A 27,911-nucleotide genomic window follows, 5' to 3' on the forward strand; every position below is an offset into this window, starting at 1 on the left:
ATGGCAGCAAGTGCTGCGCGTGAAGTTGCTGCTACTGGTTCAGTGGTTTGCTGCTCACGTCCAGGTGCTTGGGTTGGTCTGGGTATGGTCTGGGCATGGTCCAGGGAAGGTTAGGGTCATGAGGGGTCAAGTGGTTAGGGGCTGGAAGTGTCCTAGTTCAATTAGGAGTCCTAAATATCCTAGGAGACACACACACAAAAACATGCAGAATTTGGGTCAAGTTCCAGGGAGCTTTTGAGCAGGCTAGGGCTTGTTTTACGGGCTGGGCTTGCACAGTAGGGTCCCTAGATGAGTTGGCTAGGTTTTGGGTCTAGGTGGCTCGGGCGTGACTCAAGTAAATTGGGAGATGGCTTGGTGGGTTCGTTAGGGTGTCAATTTCGAAAATTATAAGGCAAAAATTGATTCCATGGGTCCACGGGGGTGGATCATGACTTGGAAGGGTAGAATAAATCTTAAAAATGTTATGTTTAAAATTTGGGATCAAAATAATGAGTTTTGAATTTATTCGGGATTTAATCGCCGCACGAAACGCTAATTAACGAATTAATTGAAACGCATAGTTTTATGCTTTATAAAATTATGAAAAATTATATTTAAGTTTGAATAATTATTATAAGTCTAATTTTTTAATTTGGGAATTTTATATTAAGTTTTGGTTTAATTCGGGATTTAAACGCATTAATATGTTACATTTAAAGATTAATTTAAAAGTCCTTGTTTTAAGCTAAACAAAAATATGAGAAAATTCATGTAAGCTTAAATAATTATTTGAGACATGTTAGAGTCAATGGACTTAAGAAAATGTCAAAAACGTGAAATTTTACGTCTAGGAGTAAAATGGTATTTTCACACCTAGAAATTAGTAATCGTCATGGCAGTGTCCTGAATGCTGTTTTATATGCTAATATGATTATTTTCAATGATTATGGATGTTTATGAATTTTTATATGTTAATATGTCTATTTTAAATGTTAAGGATTCTTAAATGTTAAAATGGTTATTTTAAAGGTTTATGATTTAAATGTCAAAAAGTTATTTTAAATGTTTATTATGTTAAAATGTTGATTTTAAAACGTTTATGGCTTTTAATGATTTTTATATGTTAAAAAGTTGATTTTTAAATGTTTATGGATTTTTATGATTTAACAATGACATTTAAAAGATATGTTGCATGCTTGGTTTCAAAAATAAAACGATATGTATATACAGGATTTTTATTAAGTGATGATAACATGTTGAAGGATGTGAAGGGATTGTGACTATTACATGTTGGAAATATCATGAGGGTTATGGTCCCAGTGGGAGCCCGACGATCGTGTTTCCGTTGATACGAATACGAATACGAATACGATGAATATGATTGGAGATGTCGTGAGGGGAGAAGGCCCCAGAGGGAGCCCATTTATGGGAAAAGGCCCCAGAGGGAGCCCCGACGATCGTATTTCCAATGCCATGATATGTTAATACGTTGGCCAGGACCCAGTTGACCGGTGAGAGTGTTGCTGGTGTCCCCCGCCGCCCAGTATTGTGGTTTCTTTAGATGGATCCATCGCCCATTAAGATTAAGAATACGAGTCACAATCACGATCTGAATTCAACATACACGAATATGAATATGGATATGAATATGAATATGGATACGAATATGGATATGGATATGAATATGAATATGTTTATGTTGATATGAAAATGTTTATGAAAAAGTTTATGAAAATGTTTATGTTTAAAGAGGATGCATCATTATGAAAATGTTTTTATTTAAAGTTTATGCATCATGAAAATGGTTTTGTTTAAAATTTATGCATCTTCATGAAAACGATATTTTAAGTACAAGTATTTTTCACTGTTGTATGTGAACTGTATTACGTATTACTTGTTATCAAGGATATGACGTGTTGAGTCTTTAGACTCACTAGGTGTGATTGATGCAGGTGCTATTGATTATGAATATGTTAAGGGAGGTCTTGATGGTTGACTTTGCTGGACTGAAGGTGCACATAACCCGAGGACCGACGCTAGTTTTCCGCACTAGTTATGATTTATGATTTTTAAGATTTTGTTAAAGATATTTTATGACTTATATTTATGATTTGAGAGGTTTTTGAGAGGTTATAGTATGGGCTGTATTTCTCAAATATATAGTTGGTTGTTTTAATTTTAAAATGGTTCTAAAATATTTTTATGCAAATGTGCATAGTTCGGCCGATGCTATGTAAGGTTTTAAAAAAAAAAAATTTCTAGCACATTTTAAGAAAACGAAAGGCAGACGTTTCAGTTGGTATCAGAGCCAAGGGTCCTGTATAGGGTTGTGCCACCTTCAGCGCCAGAAAGATCAGTCGTCAAGCCTCAATCTGTAAGTTTAAATGCTTTATATGATTTTATGATGTTACCTGCGTAATTATATGAATTATATGTTTACGTCACATGTTTCATAGCTTTATAATAACAAATGTTTTATATGCATTAGAATTTTTATACGTGATACGATATGAAATAAGAAATTATTTGATTTCAACGAATGTTGGTTTTGTGGTGGAGTTGAACTATGTTGACTTTTGGGTTTTAGTATTGACGTTCTACTTTTTGGGCTATAAGCTAATCATGAATATTATTAAAATGCTTTGGGACACGTAGATTTTCTAAGAAAATATTTACGATTCATGGTTACTAGTCGAATTAATTTTGGGGAATTAGACGTAAGGAATAATGATTTAAGGATTTGCAACGACTTGGGAGTAAGAAAATGTATAATTTGGGATTTTAAGTTTTGATGAAAGATAAGATTGATTATAGAAATTGATTTTTGGATAATAAGTTTAAAAATTATCGAAATTATGTTATGGGAAACTCGTAGCAGGAAATTAAGAATACCGAGAATTTATGGGTTAATCGTAAGATTTTCGAAATTAAGGACCAATTAGGATGATTTTTGAGGAAATGAAGAATTGATTTTTGTGATTTTTAAAGAATTTGGGAACTATTTTAGCAATCAGTGAGAATTGAATGGTTTAAATGGTAAGAATTTTGAGGATTTAGACTTTTAAGAATATTTGGAACCTTGGGATATCTTAGGTTATAATGTTATAAGAAATTTGAATCAAGGGTTTCTAAGGATGAAACAATACTAGGCTTGAAAATTTAAGCGTTAGCGGATGCGTTTGGGATTTTAAGATTGAAATTGGATAGGTTGATGAACATTTTAGGTATAAAATAAGAAAAATAATATACGATAAGTATGGTCATCCATCTTTTAATATTGTGGATCGTAAGAAAAATTGAAATTCGAGGTTATAATAGTATAGCACTAAGTCATTATGGGTTTTCTTAAGTCGTGAAGTTCCAAATAAGGATTTAGAAGGAAAATTCAATTGGGATACTAGAATCAAGTCTAAACTTTGGGTTGTTAAAGATAAACGAATTTCGAGGACGAAATTCAATTTAAGGGGGGAAGATTGTAACGTCCCGAAAATTTAAAGGTCCACGCGAACTACATTCACGCAAATTATTAAATTCCTTGTATTATAATTAATTGTTTTAATTGCATTAATTAATTATGTTGTGCATATTTACATGTTTAAATTATATTTTTCTGCACGGTTGCATTAAAATATATTTTTAAAGGTTTTTCGAGTTGCGATCGAGGAACGGAGACCGAGGGCTGAAAAAATGTAAAATATTTTTATAAAATAATTGTTTTTAATTATTTAAATTATGGGTGTTGTTTTTTTTTTTTTATCATTTTTGAAAATATGGGGTTTTGAGGTGATTTTATACGCTAGGACATAAATTTTATCGGTGTTGGATTTTCAAATAAAATACGAGCTTTCGGGCGACCCGGCTAATAAATTCACAAATCTATTTAAACAAAAAACTTTGTAATTATTTTTATTAAATCCTAAGTAGGACTATTGAGCTTAATTTTGAAGCTTAAAAGGCCTAAAGCCTATTTAGTTGTTTAATTAGTATTTAAAGTATTTATTAAACAAAAAAACCCTACACAATTCAAGTAAACTCTCGGCCACTCAATTTGTAAAAAAAGAAAACTCTTCCCCCATCCCCAATACACGACGCCCACAAACTCAAATATTGAAGGAAAATTTGTGATAGCTTCAAAGGAAACCGCCTAGCCTTCGTCTCCTCGTTCCGTTCTTCGACGTCAACGATATTTCGTGCGTATATAACGCAAAGGCACNGCGGAGGAGTCCTAGCCACGCTAGGACTCGAAAGTCAGGGGCTGGGAGGAGTCCTTGTCAACAAGGGCTCCACCCGAGAGCTTCAATGGGGGCAGCGCCGGTGCGCTGTTGTGCAGGGAAGAAGGGCCTTGGCCTGGGGGTTCTGGGCTGGGCTAGGTAGACTCTTTAGGGTCCTAGGAGGGTGCTTAAGGGCCTGGGAAGGGGCTGTGGCGGCTTGGCTAGCTGCTGGTTTAAGAAGACGTGAGGGATGCATGGCAGTAAGTGCTGCGCGTGAAGTTGCTGCTACTGGTTCAGTGGTTTGCTGCTCACGTCCAGGGGCTTGGGTTGGTCTGGGTATGGTCTGGGCATGGTCCAGGGAAAGTTAGGGTCATAAGGGGTCAAGTGGTTAGGGGCTGGAAGTGTCCTAGTTCAATTAGGAGTCCTAAATATCCTAGGAGACACACACACAAAAACATGCAGAATTTGGGTCAAGTTCCAGGGAGCTTTTGAGCGGGCTAGGTCTTTTTTTACGGGCTGGGCTTGCACAGTAGGGTCCCTAGATGTGTTGGCTAGGTTTTGGGTCAAGGTGGCTTGGGCGTGACTCAAGTAAATTGGGAGATGGCTCGGTGGGTTCGTTAGGGTGTCAATTTCGAAAATTATAAGGCAAAAATTGATTCCATGGGTCCACGGGGGTGGCTCATGACTTGTAAGGGTAGAATAAATCTTAAAAATGTTATGTTTAAAATTTGGGATCAAAATAATGAGTTTTGAATTTATTCGGGATTTAATCGCCGCACGAAACGCTAATTAACGAATTAATTGAAACACATAGTTTTAAGCTTTATAAATTTATGAAAAATTATATTTAAGCTTGAATAATTATTATAAGTCTAAGTTTTTAATTTGGGAATTTTATATTAAGTTTTGGTTTAATTCGGGATTTAAACGCATTAATATGTTACATTTAAAGATTAATTTAAAAGTCCTTGTTTAAGCTAAACAAAAATATGGGAAAATTCATGTAAGCTTAAATAATTATTTGGGACATGTTAGAGTCAATGGAATTAAGAAAATGTCAAAAACGTGAAATTTTACGTCTAGGGGTAAAATGGTCTTTTCACACCTAGAAATTAGTAATCGTCATGGCAGTGTCCTGAATGCTGTTTTATATGCTAATATGATTATTTTCAATGATTATGGATGTTTATGAATTTTTATATGTTAATATGTCTATTTTAAATGTTAAGGATTCTTAAATGTTAAAATGGTTATTTTAAAGGTTTATGATTTAAATGTCAAAAAGTTATTTTAAATGTTTATTATGTTAAAATGTTGATTTTAAAACGTTTATGGCTTTTAATGATTTTTATATGTTAAAACGTTGATTTTTAAATGTTTATGGATTTTTATGATTTAACATTGACATTTAAAAGATATGTTGCATGCTTGGTTTAAAAGAAAAACGATATTATATGCATATTTTTGTTAAGTGATGGAAATACGACATGTTGAAGGACGTGAAGGGATTGTGACTACTACATGTTGGAAATATCGTGAGGGTTATGGTCCCAGTGGGAGCCCGACGATCGTGTTTCCTTGGATACGGATATGAATACGAATACGTGATACGAATACGAATATGTTAATACGTTGGCCAGGGCCCAGTTGACCGGTGAGAGTGTTGCTGGTGTCCCCCGCCGCCCAGTACTGTGGTTTCTTTAGATGGATCCATCGCCCATTAAGATTAAGAATACGAGTCACAATCACGATCTGAATTCAACATACACGAACATGAATATGAACATGAATATGAATATGGATACGAATATGGATATGGATATGAATATGAATATGTTTATGTTGATATGAAAATGTTTATGAAAATGTTTATGTTTAAAGAGGATGCATCATTATGAAAATGTTTTTATTTAAAGTTTATGCATCATGAAAATGGTTTTGTTTAAAATTTATGCATCTTCATGAAAACGATATTTTAAGTACAAGTATTTTTCACTGTTGTATGTGAACTGTATTACGTATTACTTGTTATCAAGGATATGACGTGTTGAGTCTTTAGACTCACTAGGTGTGATTGATGCAGGTGNTTTATGCAAATGTGCATGGTTCGGCCGATGCTATGTAAGGTTTTAAAAAAAAAAAATTTCTAGCACATTTTAAGAAAACGAAAGGCAGACGTTTCATCCGCCGATTTGTATCTGAATGTCTCACTTTTCAGCATGTGAAGGCAGAGCATCAGAGGCTAGCAGGGATGCTTAAGCCACTCCCTATCCCCAGTGGAAGTGGGAGAATATCACAATAGACTTCGTTATTGGTTTGCCGAGGTCAGTCAGAGGATCCAATGCTATTTGGGTTATAGTGGAACGACTTACTAAGTCGGCACACTTCTTTCCAGTAAAGACGACTTTATCCATGACACAATATGCAGAGCTCTATATCAGGGAGATAGTTTGATTGCACAAGATCCCGGTTTCTATTTTGTCTGACAGGGACCCGAGGTTTACATCGTCCTTTTGGAAGAGTTTTCATGCAGCCACGGGGACGAAGTTACTATTCAGTACAGCTTTCCACCCTCAGACAGATGGCCAGTCTGAACGAGTAATTCAGATTGCCGGTGTGATTGATTTCCATGGGAATTGGGAATCGAAGCTACCAATAGTGGAGTTTACATACAACAACATTTTTCAATTGTCTATAGCTATGGCTCCCTACGATGCATTGTATGGGAGGAAGTGCAGATCGCTGATTCATTGGGATGAATTCGGTGAGAGATCAGAACTTGGTCCTGAGATTGTTCAGTAGACTGCAGATGTGGTGGTCAAGATCCGAGACATGATGAATACCGCACAGAGTCGTCAAAAGAGTTATGCTGACAAGAGGAAGAGAGATTTAGAGTTTGCCGTAGGTGATCACGTTTTCGTGAAGATAGCACCCATTAAGGGTGTTATGAGATTTGGGAAGAGGCAAGTTAGTCCGAGGTTTATTGGACCGTTCGAGATTCTTGACAGGGTTGGGACATTAGCTTATCGTGTAGCCCTACCTCCGAATATGGCCGGTGTACACAATGTGTTCCACGTCTCAATGCTGAGGAAGTACCTAGCAAATCCTTTGCATGTTTTGAGCTATGAGCCGTTACAGCTTGTTCCAGATCTATCGTATGAGGAAAGACCTGTCCAAATCCTAGACAGATAGGAGTGGAGACTTCGGAACAAGGTGACCAAGATGGTCAAAGTCCGGTGGCTGAATCAAGCAGTGGAGGAGGCCACTTGGGAGACTGAAGCAGATATGATAAGTCACTATTCGGAACGGTTTGGTAAGATTTAATTTCGAGGACAAAATTTGTTTAAGTGGGGAAGGACTGTAGAGCTCCAAATCAGTACACATAAAATCCATGCATTTGTTTAATGGTTAAATTATTTAATCAAATTTAAAATGATTTTTGAGATGCATGATTTATGAAATTGCATTATTTTAAATTATTTATGTTTATGTGATGCACGTTAAATGTTTTCTTGAGTTAAATGTTTCAGGCGATTATTCGATGCGGGATCGAGGAAAAGAGACCGACGACGATTTTGGTAATTTTAAAATGTGATATTTTATTTTAAGTTAAGAATGTGGAATTTTAAATGATTTATTAAGTTTTTAGCATTTTAAAGCCTAATTTATTTATTTGGTGATTTTATAATTTAAATTTAAAGATTTAGTAATTGTGCATTTTATTTTAAATTAGGAGATTTTTATTTAAAGTTAATGGGGTTTAACATTTTTAATTATCATTTAATTTTTTAGTTAAGCTAAATTTTCCCTAATCATTTTACTCAAACACACGCACACACATATACACACACACACATCGGCTAACACACACACACTCTTCATTAGCATTCATTTCATTTTTAAGTAAAACCTAGGGTTCTTGTTATTCTCTCTAGCCACCACCCTCTTCTCTAAATATTTTTCCAACAACTTTACGTGATTTTGTTGCAACCACATTCGTCCCGTATCAACCCCCGCACTCGTTCCGCTTCGGTATCATCGGATCGATCTCGTCATAGCAGATATTTTGATTTATGTTATGCGTGAAAGTTTTATTATTATGAGCAAAGTTTGAGCGATTATGCATTGAATCGATTTCGGAAACATTTTAGATTTAAAAAAAAAGTTTTTGCTGTCATTTTGGTACCTGTGTAATTTTGCTTCGTAGATGGCTAGAGTTAGTAAAGGACTACGACTGTGAGATTAGCTATCATCCGAGAAAAGCTAATGTTGTGGCAGACGTATTGAGTAGAAAAGCAGCAGTTATCACTCAATTATCACTCCAAAGACCGTTGTAGTCCAAAATACAGCGTTTTGAGCTTACAGTTTATGCTAGGGGCGAGGCCCCTAATCTTGCCACATTATCAGTACAGTCGACTTTGAGAGATAGAATTCGTGATGGACAGTCTACCAATAAGCAATTGCAAAAGTGGAGAGCTAGAGATGAAGCCAAGGACCGGAAGTTATATTCTGAGGTGGATGGTATATTTCGTTATCGAGATCGTTTATGAGTTCCTAGTGACGATTCTTTGAGAGATCTTATTATGAAGGAAGCTTATGACACAACATATTCCATTCATCGGGGAAGCACGAAGATGTATAAAGATTTGTAGTATTATATTGGTGGCCAGGCATGATGAGGGACATTCTGAGATTTGTGTCCGAGTGTTTGAATTGTCAGCAAGTTAAAGCAGAGCATCAAAGACCAGCGGAGAAACTTAAGCCACTTCCTATTCTCGAGTGAAAATGGGAAAATATTACGATGGACTTTGTTGTGGGATTGCCGAAGACTATTAAGGGATTTAATGCTATATTGGTGATAGTGGACCGTCTTACGAAATCTGCACATTTTCTGCCTATTAAGACTACCTTCACCATGATTCAGTATGCATAGTTATATATTTAAGAGATAGTTCGTCTTCATGGGATTCCTGTATCTATTGTTTCTGACAGAGATCCAAGATTTACATCATCTTTTTGGAAGAGTCTGCATGCAGTGATGGGGACCAAGTTATTATTCAGTACAACATTCCATCTTCAAACCGATGGTTAGTCCGAAAGAGGTATACAAATTCTAGAAGATTTACTGCGAGCTTGTGTTATTGATTTCCAAGGCTATTGGAAACCAAAATTACCTCTAGTGGAGTTCACCTACAATAATAGCTATTAATCATCAATCGGGATGGCTCCTTTTGAGGCACTTTATGGAAAGAAATGTAAATCTCCTATTCATTGGAACTAGGTTAGGGAAAGAAGAGAGATTGGTCCAGATGTGATTGAAGAGACTGCCGAGCTTGTAGTAAAAATTCGTGAGAGAATGAAGACAACACAAAGTCGACAAAAGAGTTATGCTGATAAGAGACGAAGAGACTTAGAGTTTGCAGTGGGAGATCATGTGTTTGTGAAAATAGCACCTATGAATGGTGCTATGCGATTTGGCAAGAAAGGCAAACTTAGTCCAAGATTTATTGGTCAGTTTGAGATTTTGGAGAGGATTGAGACACTAGCTTATAGAGTTGCATTGCCACCAATGCTTTCTGGAATTCACAATGTGTTCCATATTTTGATGCTGCGAAAATACATGTCGAATCCATCACATGTGCTAAATTATGAACCTCTACAATTGACTCCAAATATGACATATGAAGAAAGACCTGTCCAAATCTTCGCAAGGCAAGAAAGACGATTGCGAAACAAAGTCATTGCAATGGTCAAGGTCAAGTGGCTGAATCACTCGGAAGAAGAAGCTACTTGGGAAACCGAGAGGGACTTGAAGAATCGCTATCCAGAGCTATTCGGTAAGTTCTAATTTCGAGGACGAAATTTTAATTAAGGGGGATAGGAATTGTAAGGTCCAAAATTAAGACGACGTAATCCAACTGCACGTAAATCTAAGAAAATATGAAAAATGGCTAATTAAATAATTTTAATTGCTAAATTAATTATGTGACATGTTTATATGATGTTTTCGTAGTTTTTCTACTTACATGCATTAAAAATATATTTTTAAGGGTTATTCGAGTTGAGATCGAGGAACGGAGACCGAGAGCTGAAAAACAGAAAATGTTTTTATTAAATAATTGTTCTTAATTATTTAAAATATGAGTGATACTTTTTCATATTTTTGAAAATAAGGTGTTTTGAGGTGATTTTATACGTCGTGACGTAAATTTTATCGGTGTTGGTTTTCAACAAAAATACGAACGTTTTAGAAACCCGACTAATAAATTCACAAACTTTATTAAATAAAATAATTTTAACTATTTGAATTAAGTACTATTGAGCCTAATTAACTTCCTTAATAGGCCTAAGCCTTGTTAATGATTTAATTAAGTATTTTGATAAACATAAAAATTGTACATTAATTAAATGTTTTATAATATAATTATATAGTTTTTGTTTTATTAAATGTTTAAATATTATGAGTTTAATAATAAATTGTATAAAATATAAGTTGTTGTGTAATTACAAGTTTTTACTATTTTTTTACAGGTTCGATAAAACAAGAATAAATTTGGCGTTGAAAATGGGATTAAGATGATTCTTGAACCTGTAGAAAGTTGATTATAATATCTACAATATTGTTGACAAGCATGAGATAAAAATCCTCTCACAATTGGGATCAAATTAAGCAACAAATAAAGTTATCAAAGGAATGACAGTTTTACCATGCTCTAGTATTTTGACCATATCTCTCAAATTACTTGGTCAAATGGTTTGAAAAAAATACCACAACTAGACAACTCAATAATCCACATGTTTCTTTTTATGTGAAGAAGCAAATTCGAAGAAGAAGATTTTCAAAAGTGATGTGTAATATAATATAATATCTTGGAACACCAATGAATACTTATGTGTAAAAAATAATATTTTATTTGTTGTTGTCTCCCCAAATTTGGCTATAAATAGGAATGCATTGTAATGTATTGAGATATCCCTCATTCTATGAACAAACCTTTGAGTTCATAATATTTCTCTCTATATTTTTCCTTTATTTCTTCATTTAAATACAATTAGCATGTTAATTTCATATTCAAAGTTTTACACTTTGAATAATGAATAGCTAACTTCCTAAAGTTGAGATGATAAGGTGAAACTCTTGGCATGATAATAAGGTTATTAAAAGGTAAGAATCTATGTTTTATATTATTTAATCATTATTTATTGTTTATGTTATATTTATTTCTTTAAGCATTTTTATACCCTACTTATAAGTGGGAGTTTTGATTTATTGTTGCTATATGTTACACTAAATTCTTGGAACCATTTAAATGTTAGTTTGGTATTACCAACCATTTAAAGTGGATGCCTTGATTTATTATATATAAATATATTATAATATTAAATTCTTGGAACCATTTAAATGTTAGTTTGGTTTTACCAACCATTTAACTTGGATTCCTTGATTTATTATATATGAATATATCATAGTATTAATTTATTGGTACCATTTAAATGTTTGTTTGGTTTTACCAACCATTTAAAGTGGGAACCTTGATTTAGTGTTTACAAATATATATAGCACAATAAATACTTGACCACATTTATAAGTTTTGGTATATATTATATACTTATAAGATAATAATTTATAACATAATATAAATATGATTATTTAATATATTGGAACCATTTTATTAAGTGGATTTCAATATTGTTCGTTAATGTTAACTTTATTAAAATACCAAGAGTGGATCCTTTAATCTCAACTACTTAAATTAAAATTTGAACAATTAAAATTTACCCATTAAAGATTCAAACAATTAAAATTAAAAAGAAACAAAAACAAAAACAAAACAAAAAGACATTGTAGTGGACTTGTAATTACCTTAGCTTCCCTGTGGATACGATATCGGACTCACCGAATTATACTACTTGTGGACAACCTGCTCTTGGGAGTGCAACAATCAAAGTGACAACAAGTTTTTGGCGCCGTTGCCGGGGAAGTATAATTTAATTTCAAGTCTATTTAATTTTGTTTATAGTTTATTTTTCTTTATTTGAATTTTTATTGCTTTTGTGTGTTTTTATTCTTTTGCATTTGCATTTGCATGAGCATTATTTGGTCACGTACACTTAGTGGTCGACTCATTCGAAATAACCCTTTATTTTTACAAAACATGGCGGAAGAACCCATCCAAGAAAATGAAGATGAAATTCAATCTCAACATGATCATGATAGACGAAGAACACTTAGAGATCACATGAATCCTACACGTACTAGTGCACCTTCATGTCTAGTTTTTCCCCCCGATGCATCTCATTTCAATTTTAAGCCTGGTATTATCCAACTTTTACCCAATTTTCATGGCTTAGATTCTGAAAATCCATACATGCATTTACGAGAGTTTGAAGAAGTGTGCAACACATATAATGATCTAAATTGTAGCATGAACACCATTCGACTTAAGCTTTTTCCTTTTTCTTTAAAAGATAAAACTAAAACTTGGCTACAAAATCTTAGATCGGGATCCATTCGAACTTGGGATGAATTGCAACAACAATTTTTGAAAAAGTTTTTTCCATCTCATAGAACAAATTCTTTCAAAAGGCAAATCATCACTTTCACTCAAAAACAAGGAGAAACTTTTTATCAGTGTTGGGATAGATATAAAGAATTGCTTAATCTTTGTCCACATCATGGTTTTGAAATTTGGAGAGTTGTTTCTCAATTTTATGAAGGCTTAACACCTAAAGATAGGCAAATGGTTGAATTTATGTGTAATGGAACATTTGAAGATAAAGATCCAAATGAGGCAATTGAGTATCTCGATTCATTAGCTGAAAATGCTCAAAATTGGGACACTATAGGTACAATCGAACCATCAAACAAGATTCAATCTCCTACATCTGGTGGAGGTATGTACACTCTCAAAGATGAACATGATCTTCAAGCTAGATTTACCTCTTTGGCAAGAAAAGTTGAGGCACTTGAATTGAAAAAGAATGGTCAATTAAAATCTGTTCAAGAAATTGCATGTCACATCTGTGATACAAGTGATCATTCTACAAAAGATTGTCCCACTTTGCCTTCTTTTAAAGAATGTCTCCATGAACAAGCCAATGTTTTAAACAATCTCAAAAGGCCAAATTTTGAACCATTTTCTCAAAGTTACAATCCAGGTTGGCGAAATCATCCAAATTTTAGTTGGAGGAATGATAATGCTGCACAATTTTCACAACCACATTTCCAAAATCAACAAAATTTTCAAAATTATGCACCTTATGTTCCTCCACCTAAAAGGAATTTGGAAGATATATTGAATTCTTTCATTGCAAAGCAAGAGTCTATCAATACTCAAACTGCTCAAACCATGACAGATTTGAAAGATACTCTTGCTAAATTTGCATCTGCACTTAATGTTCATGAAAAAGGTAAATTTCCTTCACAACCTCTGCCTAATCCCAAGGATCATCATTCACAAACTGGAACTTCTGGAACTCAACCGATGGATCAGGTAAAATCTGTTATTACCCTTCGAAGTGGTAAGGTTGTGGAAAAATCCATTCTTGAACCTTGTGAAGATGATGATAAATCAACTCCAAAGGGTAAGGAAGTGGAACCCATAACTTGCGAAGAGGAGGTTCAACAGACAGTGTCACCACCATTCCCTCATGCATTGAAAAATACAAAAAAATCAAATTTGAATTCTGATATATATGATATTTTTAAACAAGTAAAAGTTAATATTCCTTTATTAGATGCAATAAAACAGGTACCATCATATGCCAAATTTTTGAAAGACTTGTGCACTGTGAAAAGAAAATTGAATGTGAAAAAGAAAGCATTTTTAGCCGAACAAGTAAGTGCAATCATTCAAAATAATAATGCTTTGAAATACAAAGACCCTGGTTGTCCTACTATTTCTTGTATTATTGGAGAACGAAAGATTAAAAAAGCCTTGCTTGACCTTGGAGCTAGTGTGAATTTACTTCCATATTCAGTTTATCAAGAACTCAATCTAGGCGAGTTAAAACCTACTTCGGTAACACTTTTACTTGCTGATAGATCTGTTAAAGTGCCAAGAGGTATGGTAGAAGACGTGTTGGTCCAAGTTGATAACTTTGTATATCCTGTCGATTTCATAGTTTTAGATACACAACCTATCGAAGCTTGTAATGCAATTCCTGTAATTTTAGGTCGTCCATTTTTAGCAACTTCTAATGCTCTTATAAATTGCAGGAATGGAATAATGAAGTTGTCATTTGGTAACATGACCTTGGAGCTTAATGTATTTAATCTTTGTAAGCAACCACATGACAAAGGAGATGAAAGTGAAGATGAAAATCTTATTGAAACTCTTGTGGAAGAAAACATTCAAGAAGGGAGTACTCGTGACCAATTAGATATTTTTTCAATCGAAACTGTTAAAGAAAATATTGAAATTGATCTTGATGATTTTATCAGGTATCACTCGTTACCAGGATCAGAGAAAGAATTTGATGCAAAATATGAGAACAAAGACGAACCACCCATATTGGAATTAAAACCCTTGCCATAAGAATTGAAGTATGCATTTCTTTGAGAAGATGAAACATATCCGGTGGTAATTTCTCCCAAACTAGCAAGTGATGAAGAAGGTAAATTAGATGATATGCTTAAAAGACATAAAAATGCAATTGGTTGGACACTAAAAAATCTCAAAGGCATTAATCCACTAATTTGCACTCACAAAATTCACTTAGAAGAAAATACAAAAGCATCTCAACAACCACAAAGGAGATTAAATCCACACATGAAAGATGTGTAAACTGAAGTTCTCAAACTACTTGATGTTGGGATTATCTACCCTATTTTTGATAGAAAGTGGGTAAGTCCAACACAAGTAGTTTCGAAAAAATCTGGCATCACAGTGATAAAAAATGAAAAAGGTGAATTGTTAACAAGTCGAGTCCCATCTAGTTGGCAGATGTGTATTGATTATAGAAAATTAAATGACGCCACTAGAAAAGATCATTTTCCATTACCATATTTGGATCAAATTTTAGAAAGAGTAGCATGTCATCCATACTACTGTTTTCTTGATGGATATTCAGGTTATTATCAAATTCCCATTGCACTCGAATATGAAGATAAAACTACATTCACATGTCCTTTTGGAACATTTGCATTTAGAAGGATGCCATTTGGATTATGCAATGCCCCAGCAACATTTCAAAGATGTATGCTAAGCATTTTTTATGACATGGTTGAAAATTATTTGGAAATTTTCATGGATGATTTAACTGTCTTTGGGAATACATTTGATAATTGTCTTGAAAATTTGGAAAAAGTTTTAAAAATATGAGAGGAAAAAGGTCTTATTTTAAATTGGGAAAAATGTCATTACATGATTACTTCTGGAATTGTTTTGGGACATGTCGTGTCATCTTATGGAATTGAAGTAGATAAAGCAAAAGTTGATGTCATTGCCAATTTACCCCCTCCAAAAACCATTAAAGAAATTCGCTCATTTTTGGGACATGCTGGATTTTATAGGAGGTTTAGAAAGGACTTTAGTTTAATCTCTAAACCCATTTGTAACCTCTTAACAAAAGACAGTGCATTTGAGTGGACTCAAGAATGTCAAAATGCTTTTGATAAAATCATTCGACATTTAACATCAGCTTCTATCATGCAACCTCCTGATTGGTCTTTACCATTTAAAATCATGTGCGATGCGAGTGATTATGCAGTCGGTGCAGTATTAGTTCAAAGAAGAAACGGTAAGCCTTATGTGATATATTATGCAAGTAGAACTTTAAACAATGCTCAAATGAATTACTCCACAACTGAAAAAGAACTACTTGCTGTAATATTTGCATTAGATAAATTTCGTTCTTATTTGATTGGATCAACAACTATCGTGTTTACTGATCATTCTGCTATTAGATATTTGTTGACCAAACAGGATGCAAAGCCACGACTGATACGATGGATTTTGTTGCTCCAAGAATTTGACATTGTGATCAAAGATAAAAAAGGAACCGAGAATGTCGTAGCCGATCATTTATCGAGACTAGTAACAGGATCATCTTGTGAAATGACACCAATTAACGATAATTTTCCTGATGAACATCTATTTTCAGTTACTACTACACCTTGGTTTGCTAACATAGTAAATTTTCTTGTGACAGGAAAAATGCCACCGCAATGGAGTTCTCAAGATAAAAGAAAATTTTTGAATGAGGTAAAAAACTTTTATTGGGATGATCCGTATCTGTTCAAGTATTGTCCGGATCAAATTTTTCGACGTTGCATACCCGACAATGAGGTAAGTAGTGTCATTAAATTTTGTCATTCAGAAGCATGCGGAGGACATTTTTCTTCAAAGAAAACAGCTGCAAAAATCTTGCAGTGTGGATTTTATTGGCCCACTTTGTTTAAAGACACCCACGAAATCTGCAAGATCTGTGAAAATTGTCAAAAATTGGGTGCGATTTCAAAAAGAAACATGATGCCTTTGAATCCTATTATTGAAATTGAAATCTTTGATTGTTGGGGAATAGATTTTATGGGACCTTTTCCACCGTCGTTTGGATACTTGTATATTTTAGTTGCAGTTGATTATGTTTCCAAATGGATAGAGGCAATTCCATGTCGAACAAATGATCATAAAATCGTCATCAAATTTTTAAAAGAAAATATTTTTAGTAGATTTGGAATTCCTCGAGCCATGATAAGTGATGGGGGAACTCACTTTGTTAATAAACCATTTGCTTCATTAATGAAAAAATATGGTATTACTCACAAAGTAACTACTCCTTATCATCCTCAAACAAATGGACAAGTTGAATTAGCTAATAGGGAGATAAAGCAAATTTTGGAAAAAACTGTTAACTCAAATAGAAAAGATTGGTCTCTGCGACTTAATGATGCACTTTGGGCATATCGAACAGCTTTTAAAACATCATTGAATATGTCTCCCTATAGGTTGGTTTACGGAAAACATTGTCATTTGCCTGTGGAATTGGAACATAAAGCTTATTGGGCGATCAAAACTTTAAATTCAAGCATGGATGATGCCAACAAATTGCGTAAATTGCAACTTAATGAACTTGATGAACTCAGAAATGACGCGTATGAGAATTCAAGGATTTATAAAGCAAAAATCAAATCATTTCATGATAAAACAATTCTTAGAAAATCTTTTGAGATTGGTAAAAAAGTTTTGCTTTATAATTCTCGACTTCACATATTCCCAGGAAAATTACGATCAAGATGGACAGGCCCATATGTTGTAAAGCATGTGTATACTTATGGAGCTGTGGATATTGAAAATCCTAAAAATGGTGATGTTTTTAAAGTAAATGGACAAAGGCTTAAACCATTTTTAGAAAATGAAATTTTTCAAGAAGGGTTTATTTCCTTTTCCGATCCTTGATTTTTTTGTGTTGCATTTAATTTTGTTTGTTTTTATTTCAGGTTTCCTTAATCTTTTTATTTTCCCGGTTAAATGGCGGATAACGGTAGTCCGTGACTCTCATAGTCGGTTTAATCAGTTTCCCATAATTGCTGATACAAAAATAAAAAAAAATCATTTCTTTTCTTTTCAAAATGGATGAAATTCTCTCAAAAATTTGTAAATATTTTCCCTCTGTTTCTGAAAATGTTCTAAAAAAAATTATGCAGGAAGGTGTGAAAGATTGAGATTGCTAATGCGAAAAAGAATTCCAGAAGATATGTGTCTTGTAATAGAAGCTAAGGTCCGATTAGGAGGAGAAGTTCCACAATCATTGCTCATTCGGTATTTGCCTGGATTAGGAAAAAGCACTTATGCGAAAAAACTAAGGGCCAAAAGTTTAGGGGTTTGTCATAAGTGTGCAAGATGGACTTGTGACAAACAATACAGACCTTTGGGATGTGTTTCCAATAACAGAGAAGATAAAATTTGTTTCATTAAGAATGGGCTGAGTAAGGAGTCTTTAGATAACATCTTATTGACTCTTGAGACGCATTCTAGTGGACATGTGCATATTGAACTTCTCCGTTTATGGAAACAATTCCAAGATGAGGGTCATAGTCTTGGGAATCCGACTAAAAAAGACCCTGTTTGCGAATTTATAAGAAAATTGGATGGGAAGCATATCCTCGACTCATAGAAGGCGTTGAAGCCGTTTCTGGACGTAGAACCAGAGGAAAATTGTGAGCCACAATCACACTATTGTTTACATGCATGTGTGTAATTATTGTTTTTACTGTTTATTCTGTTTACAACTGTAACCCATAGTTTTGTCCTGATAACATATTATCTCTATAAAATCTCTCATCTTTCTCTCTATTTTAGCAGAAAAAAAAAGAAGAAAGTAAAAAAAACATGGCTGGAACCTCTGCACAATCATTGAAAAATATTTGTGTATTTTGTGGGTCGAGTCCTGGAAAAAATGAAGTGTTTCTAGAAATAGCGAATAATCTTGGAAAGATATTGGCTGAGAGAAAAATTCACTTGTTATATGGGGCAGGTAATATTGGGTTAATGGGATATGTTTCAACATCTGCTCATCTTGGAGGTAGTCAAGTTTTGTGTATTATTCCTACAGCTTTAGCTGAAGGAAATATTACAGGTGTTACGATTGGTGAGGAATTAAAAGTTTCTTCTATGTATGAAAGAATCACAAAAATGATTGAAAATTATGATACTTTTATCGCACTACCAGGTGGTTTTGGTACATTAGAAGAAATTTTTGACACTGTTTCTTGGGCACAACTTAATATCTATAATAAACCTGTGAGCTTGTTGAATATCAATAATTATTATGACAGATTGTTGACATTTCTTGATAAAGCCATGGAACAGAATTTCATTTCAGAAAATTCACGACGGAGGCTCATCTGTGCTTCGACTGCCGACCAATTAATTGATCATTTGGAAGCTTTTGATCATAAGCCTGATCCGATGATAACAAAGAGCAATTGGTCGCAATCAAGCAATAAGAAAAGGAAGTTGGATCATTGATTCAAAAGTCGTGGATTGGTTTGCGTTTGTTTCAGTTTGTTATCTTCAATAAAATTCCAGGTGATATCTCTTTCATTATGTACTCTTTATTAATAGTTATTTTGACATTAGGGACAATGTCATACTCTGATTGGGGGGAGAGCAAACTTATAAAAAAAAAAATTAAATTTTTTTTTATATATATTATTTTAAAATAAAATCATGTTTATTGTTTGTATCTTAGTAATTTTTGCAAAAATGTCATACATTACATGTTTGAAAGATTTAAATTAGAACATGCATTAATCTATTTAAGAATGTTTAAATTTTTATTTGAAAAAAAAAGTCAATTTTAATATTCTGATCAATATAAAAATATGATTTATGAAATCTTTTTGAGTGATTAACCATTGTGATAAAATCAGGTATTAAAGTATATGGCCCAAGATATACCTTATAAGAGTGCCTAAAATTTTAAACTCACACATATTTTGTGAGTGAGTGGAGAGGACTGAGAAAACAGCTTTCGAGCCTTTATTGATCATGAGAGAGACTATCTATTGTTTAGATCTTGAGTTCTTATTTTGAAAAAAAAATGATATTTCCTGAAGAAAAAAAAAAGAGAAAAAAAACAAAAAAAAAAGATGTTGAAGATCTATGTAATTTTTAAGTTATATAATACGAAACATTTATATCTAATAAAAAAAAAAAAAAAAGAAAGAGAGAAATTTATTGTACAAATTAAATAAATATGTGGTCAAGAAGCATAAACTTAGTCTGATTCCATGATGTAATTAAAAAAAAAAATCAGGAAAAAATATATAATAAGAACAACTAGATTTTGAATCAATGGATTTTCTATCTTTTGATTAGTTTGGCTCGTTTGTCTGTCTGCATTCTGTAAACCATTTTTCTGAGCATTTATCTGTATTCCAACTCCATGAGAGAAATCGTTGCCATAAATTGAAACATTTATTAACCTGTGAGGATATGGAGTTGAGACTCTTACTAGGAATTTCTGAAGGCCGTGTACATTTAACTACCTGAAATAAGCTTTGAATTGATCATCTCAAATTATTTCATAAATTATAATTATGATGATCTTGATATAACTTTGACAGTTTTCAAATTTAATTTAAACACTTAGATAGTTTTGATTACATTTCTATTTAAATTAATCAATATGTTTTGTATTGCTATTAACGCTTAAATTGCTAGGGACTAGCAATAAGCTGGTTGGGAGGTGTGATAAACATAAAAATTGTACATTAATTAAATGTTTTATAATATAAATATATAGTTTTTGTTTTATTAAATGTTTAAATATTATATGTTTTATAATAAATTGTATAAAATATAAGTTGTTGTGTAATTACAAGTTTTTACTATTTTTTACAGGTTCGATAAAACAAGAATAAACTTGGCGTTGCAAATGGGATTAAGATGATTCTTGGACCTGTAGAAAGTTGATTATAATATCTACAATATTGTTGACAAGCATGAGATAAAAATCCTCTCACAATTGGGATCAAATTAAGCAACAAATAAAGTTACCAAAGGAGTGGCAGTTTTACCATGCTCTAGTATTTTGACCATATCTCTCAAATTACTTGGTCAAATGGTTTGAAAAAAATACCACAACTAGACAACTCAATTATCCACATGTTTCTTTTTATGTGAAGAAGCAAATTCGGAGAAGAAGATTTTCAAAAGTGATGTGTAATATAATATAATATCTTGGAACACCAATGAAGACTTATGTGTAAAAAAATAATATTTTATTTGTGGTTGTCTCCCCAAATTTGGCTATAAATAGGGGTGCATTGTAATGTATTGAGATATCCCTCATTCTATGAACAAACCTTTGAGTTCATAATATTTCTCTCTATATTTTTCCTTTATTTCTTCATTTAAATACAATTAGCATGTTAATTTCATATTCAAAGTTTTACACTTTGAATAATGAATAGCTAACTTCCTAAAGTTGAGATGATAAGGTGAAACTCTTGGCATGATAATAAGGTTATTAAAAGGTAAGAATCTATGTTTTATATTATTTAATCATTATTTATTGTTTATGTTATATTTATTTCTTTAAGCATTTTTATACCCTACTTATAAGTGGGAGTTTTGATTTATTGTTGCTATATGTTACACTAAATTCTTGGAACCATTTAAATGTTAGTTTGGTTTTACCAACCATTTAACTTGGATTCCTTGATTTATTATATATGAATATATCATAGTATTAATTTATTGGTACCATTTAAATGTTTGTTTGGTTTTACCAACCATTTAAAGTGGGAACCTTGATTTAGTGTTTACAAATATATATAGCACAATAAATACTTGACCACATTTATAAGTTTTGGTATATATTATATACTTATAAGATAATAATTTATAACATAATATAAATATGATTATTTAATATATTGGAACCATTTTATTAAGTGGATTTCAATATTGTTCGTTAATGTTAACTTTATTAAAATACCAAGAGTGGATCCTTTAATCTCAACTACTTAAATTAAAATTTGAACAATTAAAATTTACCCATTAAAGATTCAAACAATTAAAATTAAAAAGAAACAAAAACAAAAACAAAACAAAAAGACATTGTAGTGGACTTGTAATTACATTAGCTTCCCTGTGGATACGATATCGGACTCACCGAATTATACTACTTGTGGACAACCTGCTCTTGGGAGTGCAACAATCAAAGTGACAACATATTTCATATACAAACACCTACCCATAACCATCAAACCCCACGCCCCAACCCCTTGAATTGAAAAACTCTTCTCTCAAACTCAATTTACACGACACACACACAAGGGTTTCAAGGTAGCAAGTTTCGAAAACTTCTAGGATAATCAAGCCAACGTCTTCTCGTCTAGTTCTTCGATTCGACAACGTTTATTCGTGCGTTTAAAATGCAAAGGCACGCATATTTCTTCCCTTCAAACATCATCACACCATAATATGTATTTATGTTTGAATTGCATGAAAAACAAGTTCCCTTTATCATTATTTTTGTTTTTATGCATCAACATGAATTTAAGGCATGATTTTTGTACAAAAACTTGTTGATTACTCACATGAAGGGGCTGAAATGATTAGGGGACATTCAGGGGTTGTTTTTACACAAGTTAGGGTCCTAAGAACACAAATAACATGCAGCATAACATGAAAAAATAAAAGTTGAAACCAATCGTGCGTGTGTGTGTCTTGGGGCCTCGGTATTTGGGAATTGAAGGTTGGCTTGGTCTTGGCGTGGGAAAATGGCTAGCTAGGGTCATGGTTGAGTCAATGGAAGAGTCCTAGCCACGCTAGGACTTGAGCACCAGGGGCTGGGAGGCTAGGACTCCTACCCAAGGGCCATCAAGGGACGCGCAGGGTTGTGCGGGCTTGCCGGGAGTAAGGGGCTCGACCAGGGGGCTGGGTTGGGTCTGTTAGTGTCTTGAGAGGGTCCAGTGAAGGAGGGCTCGGTGGTGGTTAGGTGGTTAGAGCCCTAATTGGTAAAACGTAGAGTCCTAGTGCATGAGGTCTCGGCCGTGGCATTTGCTGTTGAGGTAGGGGCTTCGATTCGAGCTTGGGGTCATGACCTAGGGGTGCTAAGGGCCCAATAGGGTCCATACGGGGTCTGGCTCGTAGATTGCTCTTGATGGTTCGAGCATGGCTCGACAAAAATAGAAGATGGCTCGAGGAGAAGGCTAGATGTGATCTTAGGGTTTTTTAAATGGAAAATAAATCAAAACATGGCTCACGGGGGTCGAGTCATGGTTCACGAGGGCCAAAATACTATAAAAGTATAAGTTTTGAATTTAAGAATTTTTTATCAAGGTTTGAAATTTTTCGGGATTAAAACGCCTTCAAAACGACTAATTACGAATTAATTAAAAAAACCTAGTATTTAAGCAACATAAAAATTTGGGAATTTTAATTTAGGCTTAAATAATAATTTGGGACATGTTAGAGTCAATGGAATTAAGAAAAAGTCAAAAACGTGAAATTTTACGTCTAGGGGTAAAACGCTAATTTTACACCCGAAAGTTAGTAAATATCATTTCAGTGTCTTGAATACTGTTTTATATTCTAATATGATTATTTTTAAATGTTTATGAATTTTTATATGTTAAATTATGATTTTTAAAAGTTTATGGATTTTCATGATTTACCATTGACATTTAAAAGATATGTTGCATGCTTGGTTTAAAAAGAAAAACGATATTATATGCATGTTTTTATTAAGTGATGGAAATACGAAATGTCGAAAGATGTGAAGGGATTTTGACTAATACGATGATATGTTGGAGATATCGTGAGGGTTATGGTCCTAGTGGGAGACTGACTTTCCGTGTTTCCTTGGATACGGATACGAATACGTTAATATGTTAATATGTTGGCCAAGGCACAGTTGACGGATGAGAGTGTCGCGGGTGTCCCCGCCGCCAGTACTGTGGTTTTCTCTAGATGGATCCATCGCCAATACGGATACAAATATGAGTAACAATCAATATCTGAATTCAACAAACACGAATTTGAATATGAATAAGAATATGTTGATATGAAAATGTTTATGTTTAAAGTTTATGCATTATTATGAAAATGTTATTTTAAGTACAAGTATTTTTCATTGTTGTATGTGGCATGTATACGTATTATTGTTATCAAGAATATGATGTGTAGAGTCTTTAGACTCACTAGGTGTGGTTGATACCAGTGAGATTGATAATTATGATGTGGGAGGTCTTGATGGTTGACTTTGCTAGACTGTCGGTGCACATAATCCGATGACCAGCGCTTCTAATTTTCCGCATTTATGTTTATGTTTATTTTAAAAGATTTTTACGACTTGTTATTTATGCTTTTGAGAGATTTTTGAGAGGTTTATAGTTGAGGCTATACTTTTCAAATTTATTGCTTTTTATGTTTGGTAAAACGTTGGATGATTTTACGATTGGAATTATTTCCTTTGATTTTCGAATATAGTTGGTTGTTTTATTTTTAAAACAGTGCAAAAATATTTATATATATATATGTATGTATATGTTTTGGCCGAATAGTATAGGTTTTAAAAAATTTCTAGTACTTTTTAAGCAAATCGAATTGCAGACGTTTCATATGACCAAGGCATTCCTCTTGAAATATTTTCCTCCATCAAAAACCATGAAGCTGTGAGCGGACATAACCTCCTTCGCTCAATTTGAGCAGGAGTCAATCTACGAGGCTTGGGAGCGCTACAAAGACTTATTGCGGAGATTCCTACATCATGAGTTGCCTCTTGGGTTAGTTGTGCAAACCTTTTACTATGGGTTAATTTCGTCTAACCATACCATGATAGATGTTGCAGCTTGTGGGAATATGTTGAGGAAAACGGCCAAAGAAGGGTTCAAATTACTGGAGGAGATGGCTGCTAGCAGCTATCACCCTCAATCAGAGAGGAACAATCAGAGGAGGAATGTAGGAGTTCACCAGGTAACTGATTTTTCTGCTGTCACTGCAGAATTAGATGCACTTAATAGGAAAATAGACAGCTTGAATGTAAACGGGACAGCGATGCGCCTGCAAGAGATATACTGTGATAAATACGGAAGAGAACACTATGTTAAGGATTTTCAAGACATTGGTTTTTTCTATGTGCATGAGGAGGCACCAATAATCAAGTGGGGATTCAAAATCGTCCTAGGAATGATCCATATTCGAACACATATAATCTTGGATGGAGGCAACACCCCAACTTCTCATGGGGTGGGCAAAGCAATCATAATCAACCCCAAGGAGGACAGCAGTATGGTAAGCAACCGATGTATCGACCTGAGCCTAGAGAGGAGAAGTCTAGTTTGGAGCTAATGATCTCTAAATTCATCTCATCCACCGAGACTAGACTAAAGAACCAGGATGCATCGATAAAGGGTTTGGAGAATCATATAGGTCAGTTGGCTAAAATGATCACTAGCAGAGATCCGGGCACCCTGCCAAGCAACACCGAGACTAATCCGAAAGAGCAAGTGAAGGCCGTAGCATTGAGGAATGGAAAGGTACTTGAACAAGAAGGGAGCCAAGAACATGTAAGTCTTCTAACTCTACACCCGCACCCACTGCACAATCTAAATTGTTATCTCTCCAACCTTCTCTGTAGCATTAAAAAAATCAAAATTGAATGCGCAATTCGGTAAGTTCTTAGAAATATTCGAGAAATTGCACATTAATATTACCTTTGCTGATGCTTTGATGCAAATGTCGAGCTATGCTAAATTTCTGAAAGACATCTTAGCTAATAAGAGGGAGTTGGAGGATCATATGATGATAAACTTGACTGAGAATTGCTCTGCATTGGTACAAAACAAGATCCCTACAAAACTAAAAGACCCAGGGAGTTTTCTATTCCTGGCATGATTGGTGATTTTGTTTTTCATAAAGCTTTATGTGATCTTGGTGCGAGTATTAATCTTATTCCTTTATATGTATTCATGCAACTTGGATTGGGAGAGCCTAAGCCGACAAGGATATCCTTGCAACTAGGTGACAGATCCGTCAAATATCTACGAGTTGTCATAGAAGATGTGTTGGTGAAAGTGGGAAAGTTTATATTTCCTACAGATTTTGCGGTACTTGACATGAAAGAGGATAGGGAGGCGCCTTTGATTTTAGGGAGATCGTTCCTTGAAACTGGAAAGGTCGTGATTGATGTGCAAGAAGGGAAGTTGAGATTGAGAGTGGGAGTGAAGGAAATCACTTTTAATGTTTTTAACGCTCTTAAGCACACACTGCACACTAATGATTGTTTTATAGTTAATTCTTTGGATTCACGTGTGTGTCATTTTGTGCAGGATGCTATGACAGATCCATTGGAAGCCACTCTCACCACTGAAGTGAAGAAGGATGAACTGGATGAAGAAAAATCTTAAAGAGTAACATACTTTAATTCCAACCATCCATGGAAGAAGCCAGTAAGGATGAAATTTGATGATTTGGGAGATCGAAGAGACTTGATCCCTCAGAATTCAAGCATTGAAGAACCGCCGACACATGAGCTCAACCTACTGCCTCCACACCTGAAGTACGTGTACTTAGAGCGTACAAAGATAGCACTCGACAAGCGCATTACACCGAGGGAATTTAAAGAAAGAGAACTGGTGCTCTTGTACAACTCCAAGTTGCGCTTATTTCCTCGCAAGCTCAAGTCAAGGTGGTTTAGCCTTACATGATTACCAAAGTGTTTCCCTCGGGAGCAATAACTATGAGAGATGGGAAAAATGAGCCGTTCACAGTCAACGCTCAACGACTGAAGCATTATTTGGGTGGCACAATGGAGCCATAAATTGGAGTCGCTCGATTCCAAAACAGTCAGAGCTGAGGGGAACCTATAGTCTAGCTCTCGGCTATAAATTGATAACTATTTTCTTTCCCTTCCTACTCTTTTTTAATTTTTTTTCTTTCATTTAGTTGAGTTTTTTTAATTAGATGTTGGTTGTTCTGCAGCTGAGTTTTTTTTCTTGTCATAGGGGGATGCACATGGGATACCACCATCAGAGCACGATGAGGACGAGCATCGATCAGGGGAGTTCACTGTTTTCCCTTCTTTTTGTTTTTATTTTATGCTGCATTGTGTTGTTTGTTATCATCATTGTTGCATTATGTAGTTTACATTGCATTTGTTTTTGTGTTCTGCATCTGTGTTTCGTTTATGTGTTTCAGTATTTTGTGCAATGGAGACATTTCACACACTAGGTATGAAGGGGTGGGTCGCATGCGTTGTCAATTGATGGCGAAACAAATAGGTCGGTAGCCGATGATGATTTTGAGCTTAATGAATTACATGTTTCTTATTCTTGTCACTCGTTATGAATACCCCTGTATCATGAACTGTGAATTTTTAATAAGCACATAAAGTCTGTTTCGGTAGTGGTGTGAATGATAATCGAGTTTAAAATTAAAAATATGTGGGGGAAACTGGAAAAGCATAGATGCGAGTAGAACTTGAATGAATGTCTGTTGAAAAGAGTGACTGACTAGTAGCATGAGCTCGAGTAGAAAAACCTAATAAAATGGAATAACCTTCTTCCGAATCGTGCATAGAACCTGAAAATTCGTCCTTAGGCCAAATAAATGAACATACCTTATATTCAGAGCCTAGGGAGTATACATGAGAAAATTATGCACTTATTAAAAAAAAAATATTGGGATGTAAGGTCTGGGGGAGCCAAAAAGGGATGAAATCCTATCCCTAGGCTAAAAAGATGGAGATGTAAGGCGTTGAGGAATGTTAGATGAAAATTCTGACAAGTGCATAATGAAAATGATTGGTGTACTCCTCCTCATTTTGAACTACTTGAGCACTTATAAACATTGACTTCCTAAATATCGTTGCACAACTATGAAATTCTGCCACTTTGTGTTTACTAGTTGGTCCCAAATAGAAACAGAACTTAGGAGAGAGAAACTTGTGTTGCATGGCTGATTTAGTGACTCACATGATTTGCGAATAAAACTATCTGAAGCACAAGCTAGTAGAACTCACAGCACACACACGAACACATTTTCTTTCCAAATAAAAATGTTATGTGGTGCTTTGAAAGGGGTGTTAAAGGATGTTGTGATTTGTTTAATTGGATGTAGTTCAAAAACCCGCTGAGACATGAGACATTAGTTGCAGTTTCGCCATCGATTTGATTGGTTTAGTACTTAATATTTTGTTTCTTATTTTGTGTCTTAGTTGTGGTCTATTACCTATTTTGCTAAAGGGCAAGCAAAAGGTCAGTAT

At 34.2% G+C, this 27,911-nt stretch overlaps 1 protein-coding gene across 1 annotated transcript; it reads left to right on the forward strand.

Annotated features, from left to right (window-relative positions):
* Nucleotides 1-26,055, forward strand: LOC140974928 (uncharacterized). The gene is given in 7 exon segments (XM_073438420.1): nt 1-82; nt 13,269-14,807; nt 16,344-16,479; nt 17,092-17,286; nt 24,359-24,432; nt 24,489-24,935; nt 25,568-26,055. Coding segments are annotated over 7 exon segments (2,961 nt in total).
* Nucleotides 26,056-27,911: the final 1,856 nt, after the last annotated feature.

This window comes from Primulina huaijiensis, chromosome 4, assembly GCF_012295235.1.
Source record: "Primulina huaijiensis isolate GDHJ02 chromosome 4, ASM1229523v2, whole genome shotgun sequence".
NCBI classification, from domain to species: domain Eukaryota; kingdom Viridiplantae; phylum Streptophyta; class Magnoliopsida; order Lamiales; family Gesneriaceae; genus Primulina; species Primulina huaijiensis.